The sequence below is a fragment of the Sander lucioperca genome, chromosome 20, assembly GCF_008315115.2.
Source record: "Sander lucioperca isolate FBNREF2018 chromosome 20, SLUC_FBN_1.2, whole genome shotgun sequence".
Taxonomy (NCBI): Eukaryota; Metazoa; Chordata; class Actinopteri; order Perciformes; family Percidae; genus Sander; species Sander lucioperca.
Genome location: NC_050192.1, coordinates 16203590 through 16211769, shown reverse-complemented (window position 1 = coordinate 16211769; position 8180 = coordinate 16203590). Strand labels below are relative to the sequence as shown.

Here is an 8180-nt window from a genome sequence, read left to right as displayed (position 1 = left end):
GTGAAAGTCCTGTGTTTTACCCGTCCGTCCTTTCATACTACTCGCTACGGCGATAATTCTCATGTAATGTAGGTCAACGGAGGCCAAACGGCGTTGATAAACGCGCTAAAAAACGATTATGCGTCTTTATGACACGCAAAAACGGCATACGAATTGGCGTGTCATACATACGCCACTTTGTGAGATCAGTCTGCATTTTGGGCGTTTTGAGCGACCAGAGCGTCAATCACAAAGTTGAAAGTAGGTCAGCTTTATGGTAATGAGCTATGACGCGGTTCAGCGGCAAGCAGCGGCCACCAATCAGAATATAGACGTCCTTCAGGCCGGCTGATTCCAGAGAAACATACGATGTCAACTTTGGTTCCTACCAAAACATTAGTTCAGAGAAAAAGGAGGAGAAGCTCATCATGGCCGTTGCTGGGTTCCCTATCATTTATGATATTTGCGTATAGGGACCAGTTAACGTTACCTGCCGGTCACATGGTCTCTAAACAGTCCGCTCACGGTGAAGTCCTGCACGGATCAACAGCTGGCGGCTGCTCGCTCTGCCTGCATGCTGCTGCGGTTCAGCGGCTAACGAGCGAGCTAACTGCTAACAGACACCGCTGCGACCAACAACCAATACACATTCTGTCATTATATATGTCATTTATAAAAGGTTTCTAGTGTCAGTGTATTGGCCGTGCAGTGGCTGCTTGATCTTTTTCCGTGATGAACATAGAAAGCTGCTACGTCAGAGCGGCCAAAGCCTCAAACAGCTTCCCCGGACTTTTGAAGCGTTTTTTTTTGTCCTTTTCCCCCCCCCAAAATTTTTTTTTTTTATTTTGTATTAGAAAATCCAAGAAGGTTGTTCAAACTCACCAACTCTGCTTCCTGGTTGGTGATGTCATTGCTGATATCAGACTGAGAGCCGAGAGAGCTGAGGTAGCTCCGCCTCTTCATCACGCCATCTCTGTGACACATACCTGCACACACACACACACACACACACATGCACACGCCACGCGCACACATGCGCCACACACATGCCCGCCACAGACACACACACGCACAAACACACATGCACGCCACACACATGCCACAGACACACGCACAAACACACGTGGGCCACACACACGCGCGCCACAGACACACACACACACACACACACACACACACACACACACACACACACACAGACACACACACACAGTGAGGTTAGATCTGAAAGCGGCTGAGAAGCGATGAGTCAAACGTTGTTTTTTATTTCCTGTCATTTTGAAAACGTTCGGTCTTTTCCTACCTGCGCTGGCACTGAAGTACGACGAGTCGGCGTCGTCGCAGGAGACAGAGCGTCCGATATCAACCGAGGGGTCCCACTCCAGCCCCATGTGCTCATGGGTAGGCGAGGAAGGGGAGGGAGGGTAAGAGGATTGGCTGAAATCTAGAGAAAAAAAAAGCAGAAATGGTGTTTCTTTAGATACTTTAAGTATTGCACGTTTATTTTTGATCTAATGCCTGAAATGTAATGTAGCTTTACCTTTGGGAGGGTTTGGGAATGCAGGGAGGCCCAGGTGGGCTTTATCAAGCGCTCCCTCTTCCTCTAAAACAGTCTCTGAAGGGCAACCGGAGTCTGTAGCCTGAGACAGAATCCAGTCGTCCTCAAACACCTGGAGGGACAGTTAATATCATTTATATCGCACTTTATGTTTGCACCAAAGGGCTGCCTTCACAAAGATTTAAAAAAAAAAAACATAATTATGTATATAAGCAGGGTAAGATTTGCCAGGGGTGGGGATGCGTGGGATTTCCCCCGTTCTGGTCGACATATCCCTGCCTCTGCTGAATTATTTTTATCCCCAGCGGGGACCAAATGTAGGGCTGCACAATTAATCGCAATTTTATCGAAATCGCAATATGGACTATAGTGCAATGTCCAATTCGCAGAGAGGCGCAACGTTTGTTAAAAGGCAAAATATGTGTTGTGGTGCTGCAGAGACGTCTCGGACTACACATCCTCTCCTACAGACAAACAAACATCTTTGTTTGGTACAGATCCTCACTATAATCATTTTCTTTTAGTAAGATTTAATATTAGTCAATGCAAATGAGAATAATGACACAAACATGATCATTTCCTTCAATATCGTGAATCATATCGCAATCGCAATATCAGTCAAAAATAAATCGCAATTAGATATTTTCCTCATGTCGTGCAGCCCCAAACCCTCCCCCCCCCCCACCCCTCAAAGTGACCATGCTTCACCAATAGACCATATGTTATATACGTAAAACAGAAGTATTAGAAACTAAGTAAAGGGCTGTAACGTGAACAGTCTATAGTCCGATGGAACGATAAAGTACCAGCACATAGAAACAAGTTGAAAGAAAAACAGGTTAGACATAATTAAAAGCCAGATAATAAAGAGGAGGAGGAGGAGGAGGAGGAGGAGGACAAGAAGGATGAAGAGGAGGAGGGGGTAAAGAGGAGGAAGGGGAGAATAAAGCGAAGAAGAAGGAATGAACATTAAATGCACAACAAGATGTCGGGCAGAGGCAAACTGACGTACAGTGGAGGAGGAAGTATTTAGTGTTTTAAAATACTCCTCTACAGGTTAAAGTCCTGCATTCATGTGTGTGTGTGTGTGTGTATAGGTGTGTGTGTGTGTGTGTGTGTGTGTGTGTAGGTGTGTGTGTGTAGGTGTGTGAATTTGTGTCTGTGTGTGTTTGTGTGTGTGTGTGTGTGTGTGTGTGTGTGTGTGTGTGTGTGTGTGTGTGTGTGTGTGTGTGTGTGTGTGTAGGTGTGTGTGTGTGTGTGTGTGTGTGTGTGTGTGTAGGTGTGTGAATTTGTGTCTGTGTGTGTTTGTGTGTGTGTGTGTGTGTGTGTGTGTGTGTGTGTTTGTGCATGCATGTGTGTGTGTGTGCGTGCGTGCGTGCATGTTAAGTACTTTTGGCAGAACGTACTTTTGGTACAAAAAGGTAAAAGTACTCATGCAGATAAAATGTCTCCTGTCAGTGTTTCCTTATTTTCTTTTATATCACTGCAACAAATATTCCTGAGCATCAATGTGTAAGCAGAATTTTAATGGTGTCATTGTTATGATTTCATGCTGTTGGGTACTTCATTCTCCGCGTCACATTTTATAATATACACATATATAATGTATGTACGTCGAACATTTGAATCCATAAGAATAATTTGGAAAGTCAAGTACAACATCAGACATGTTACATGTTTTCAGGCATGTTCGAAACTCTCTTCGATTCATTTTATGCAAAGCTGAGGCGGCAGTTTTAATCTCCTCTCGCTGTTTATTATTTTGCACAATGACATCATCGTGATAAAAGGACGTGGGGTAATAAAACCAGGTTGATTTGTGCAGGAGGAGGAGGAGGAGGAGGAGGAGGAGGGAAGCCAAGGTGCTTACACAGAGCTCCTCCATAAACAGAATCAACGGCGCTTTGCAACTAACCACATTTTTTAAATTTCGGCTGCTGTTACGCGCTCCCCTCCCTGCTCTCTTTCTCCTCTCTGTTCATCTCAGGTGTTCCTGATGTCTGATTGAGGGTGGCCCCGCCCCGCCCCTGGATATAAGAGGCTGGGAGACAGGAATGTCTCTCTGAGGCCCCGTTTACACGTACATGGTTATTTTGAAAAACGGAGACATTTCCCTTCCTCTGTGCCCTTCGTTTACACGCAAACGGAGAATTCGCCTCAGAAAACGAGCCTTTCTAAAACCTCCGGCCAGAGTGGAGATTTGGGAAAACTTTGTTTGCATGTTTGCTGAGACAAACGGAGGTGTAAGCATAGACGGTATATATAATGGACCACCAGACCCCGTGTCTCTGGACGGAGACCAGTGAAGGATATTAGAAGAACTTTTCCGGTGATGGCTGAGCGTTACTGAGCAGCCTCCAACTGAGCTTGAAGACGTAGATGTGACGTGAGCAACCTGTCTGAAAGTTGGAAGTCTTCTGGTAGCTGTGCCAAGAGAAATCTCAATCATTCCCAATCTAGCAGAGACGGAGAGCGTAGGTATATGTAAGGAGATAACATAGACACAGGCTAATTATTGATCACTAAAATGATAGTTAACATTAGTAATTAAACTTAAACAGCTAATGGAAGTCCAAACTGCCTGAGAGCTTCTCCTGTACTATACGGTAATTCCTCTACTATGAGACAGTAAGTCGCGTGGTTATGACACAATCGTTAGCCTATTTTTATAAAAACGTCTGCTACGGAGCCATAACGTGAGATACAAGGTAATGGAGCCTTTTATACATTGTCGTGTTTCTTTAGAAATAAACAACGGACAAATAGAGTCTTTAAACTCTTCAGATGTAAAGTTATTCGCTGTCAAAATGACGCCAAAATGAATGGCAGTCAATGGGATGCTAACGGGAGGTGATGGCTTGGTAGCATCAAGATGGCGCCGTAGGAGGTTCGCGGTCCGAGGAGAAGCTGACCCCCTTGGTTTTAGCTCAGTGGACGCTCATAGAGGTAGCTGCAGCAACTCCAGTTTGCTAGGACCGATCCAGGTCGGGTTTCTTTTCTATCGAAAGTACTCGCATAGCTATAGCGATCAAGATTAACGTAAAAATTGGCTTGGGTTTAAGCAGCCGAGGAAGTGAGGAAGAGAAGAGAGAGGAAGCGATTCGTTGCTGTTGTTGCCATTTCGGGATTCTGATTGGCTAACGTGGGCTTGAGCTTCTCGTTACACTGCCACCTACAGGTCTGGCATGCTCTTGACGGCATATGCAGTGGCACTCATAAGTTTATGAACCCATGCTAAAGTTGACTAAAAAGAGGAATAAAAATAATCACCTTTTGGAAATTGATCTTAATGCCTTAATTAAAAAAGTGAGGAAAAATCCAATCTTTAAGGACACCAATTTTCTTTGTGAATGAATAATGTATCGTAAGTAAATAAATAAATGTTCTTCCTTAAAATACAGGGGGCATAAGTAAGTACACCCCTATGTTAAATTCCCATAGAGGGATAACTGAAATAAAACCATGCATGTGTGCATGCGTGTGTGTGTGTGTGTGTGTGTGTGTGTGCGTGTGCGTGTGCGTGTGCGTGTGCACGTACCAGTCTCATGCTCAGCAGCCGGGTGTGTGTCCGTGCGATGTTGTTGTAGACGAGGCTGCAGCGTCGCAGCAGCTCCAGCAGCCGACTCTCCAGGCGCTGAGCATCGGCCGCGTCGCAGCGCTGGATCAGGGCCTCGCCGCGCTGCAGCAGGGCGTTCACGCGGCCCGAGTTCACACACACACACTGCTGGAAAGACTACACACACACACACACACACACACACACACACACAGAAAAAAAACGGTATCAATATTAGGGGGTGGGAAAGAAAATTGATAATCGTATGTAGCATGTTTTTCTTTGCGGCGATTTTTAATTGAATTAATTTAATTAGAATCAATATTTTGCATTTATTTTTTGATTCACTTTTCTGTTCATACGGTAACACTGACGGTGACTACATCATATCCGTTTCCAGCAAAACATCCATGTTATGTTCTTCTTTACAGATTAAATAAATGTCAGACTGACTGACTGACTGACGTTTGATGTGCATTCTGTGTATTGTTCATTGGTTTTTGTTAAAGAAGGAAAAGAAAATCGCAATACTCAATACTCCTGGAATCAAAATAAATGAAAATCGCCATACAAATTGAATCGGATCCCATATATCGGGAAAGAATCAAATCAGTACAAAAGCATATCATCCCAGCCCTGTGAAGTATGCAGGAGGAAGGGAAAAGACACTGTAACACACACACACACACACACACACACACACACACACACACACACACACACACACACACACACACACACACACCCGTAAGCTATATCCTATAATATGTAATAAATAGGTTATAAATATTGTCTCCTAAATTATTATCGCTTAATCCTAAACATTTTTTTCACACACAAACCTACACACACATACACGCACACACAAACCTACACAAACACCTACACACACAAAAAAATACACACAAACCTACACACACACACAAAAAAATACACACAAACCTACACACACACAAAAAAATACACACAAACCTACACACACACACACACACACACACACACACAACTACACACAAACCTACACACACACACAAAGCTACACACGCACACACACAAACCTACACACAAAAAAATACACACAAACCTACACACACACAAAAACCTACACACACACACACACACACACCTGCAGTTGTCGCAGCTTCTCGCAGGTGTTTCCCGTCAGGTGATCCACCTCCGTCAGACGGACGTCCAGGTCAGCCAACCAGAGAGCAAGCTCCTCCCTCTCTGCCTCAAACCCCTCCCACTCCGAGACAAAGAGCTGAGAGAGAAAAAACAGAGAGAGATACTCCATCTTCAAACCCTTTCAGCTCTGACGGTTTGGAATTCAGTCCCTCCAGAAAAACGTGATTATGCGATCTCATAATTCAATGCATAATCAGCCAAAGTCGGCATATTTATGGGGGGGGGGGGGGGGCGCATTTTTTTTTTCAAATACGCCGCACTTTCGCCGCATAAATTGCCGATTTCCGCGCCAAATATGCGGGGCTTGCATGATTTCATAATCCCCGCATTTTCGTTGCAAAAAAGTCACACATATATCTTAGCAGAAAGTTGAAAAATGTTGCGTTTACTTCACACGAGAGCAGCTGTTTCCCCCTGTTGCCATGGGAACGTTATGAAGTGACGTAATTACGCAACATGAACATCATCGAAAAGCTGCAAACCCCGCGATGAAGCCACGATGAAACCTCAGTTTTTGCAAGTTCCCGCAATTTCATCGCATAAAATTGCATAAATATTCCGCATATTCCATCGCATTTTTTAAGAAAACGTGCCGCAGAATCAAGGATTTTTGCCCTCTTAACAATCACAAAAAAACTCTAATTTTTCTGGAAGGACTGGGAAATGCTTCAGTTATTTGTTTATAAGACTGTTTCTGCTCGAAGCTAACTTGGATTTCTCCCAAATGGCCACAGAAGCTAAAGCCTGTGCTCTGGTACTACAGAGGCTCAGGATAGTTTTCAATCGTCTCGGACTTGTTGGTATTTGTACTTTGTGTGACACGCACGCACCACACACACACACACACACACACACACACACACACACACACACACACAGAAATAACACTATTAAAGTGCTCATATTATGCTTTCTGGCTTTTCCCCTTTCCTTTATTGTGTTGTATATCTTTTTTGTTCATGTTATAGGTTTACAAAGTGAAAAAGCCCAAAGTCCTCCCCAAAGGGACTTACCATCTCCAACAGAAAACACTGTTCACTAACTGCTCCAAACAGCTCTGTTGTAGTCCTTACCTAGGTACTGTCAGGGCACGCCCTCATACTCTGCTTCTGACTGGCTAGTAGTCCTTACCTAGCTACTGTCAGGGCACGCCCTCATACTCTGCTTCTGACTGGCTAGTAGTCCTTACCTAGGTACTGTCAGGGCACGCCCTCATACTCTGCTTCTGACTGGCTAGTAGTCCTTACCTAGCTACTGAGCATGTGCGACTCCCAACAAAGATGTTACAGCAGTGAGAGGTCTCACTCTGTAGCTAAAACAGAGAGCTCAACACACAGGGTGAAAAGAGGAGCTGCAGCAATGTGCAGTACAACTAAAATATGGTGTTTTTTGAAAATTAAACCATACCTATTCTGATACAACCTCTAAATACAATTATGTACTTGAAAATGAGCTTAATGTGTGCACTTTAATATTAGGGGTTATTATTATTAGGACTCTGACCTTCAGTCGCCCGGTGATGGATTCCAGTTTGGCGCTCACGTCGTCCCAGCGTTGCCCGCACTGCCTCGCCGCCGCCAGCAGCCGAGCCTGCATGGCGCCCCGAAACAGCCGAGTCAGCGTTCGATTCCTGCGGGTCAGACCATCCAGCTGGACCAGGCGAGGGCCGGCCTCGCACCGCAGCCTCTGAACACAGACCGACAGACAACGAGCACGTGTGAGGTAACAAAGACGTGAACGATATGTAGAGTCTTTTACCAACTCTTACATTAGGCCAATGAGGTGGGAGCAGGGAAGAACTTGCTTGGACGCGCCTTCTGCGTGCCAATAATCAATGTCCACAATCTGTCTGCATTTTGGTGCTGTGACCCATTCATTTTCTGGACGGCCTGCTCACCGTAG

General features: G+C 44.8%; 1 protein-coding gene across 2 annotated transcripts in view; it reads right to left on the bottom strand.

The window, feature by feature from the left end:
* The window catches only part of si:ch211-137a8.2 (uncharacterized protein LOC777613 homolog), a 63180-nt gene that overhangs the window by 14890 nt on the left and 40110 nt on the right, over positions 1-8180 (bottom strand). For both annotated transcript variants that reach the window (XM_035995849.1, XM_035995848.1), the window contains exons 4-9: positions 7782-7964; positions 6220-6354; positions 5076-5270; positions 1520-1649; positions 1283-1423; positions 862-965 (exon numbers count right to left, since the gene is read on the bottom strand). In XM_035995849.1, the coding sequence (XP_035851742.1) occupies positions 862-965; positions 1283-1423; positions 1520-1649; positions 5076-5270; positions 6220-6354; positions 7782-7964 (888 nt within the window). The remainder of the gene's footprint in view (positions 1-861; positions 966-1282; positions 1424-1519; positions 1650-5075; positions 5271-6219; positions 6355-7781; positions 7965-8180) is intronic.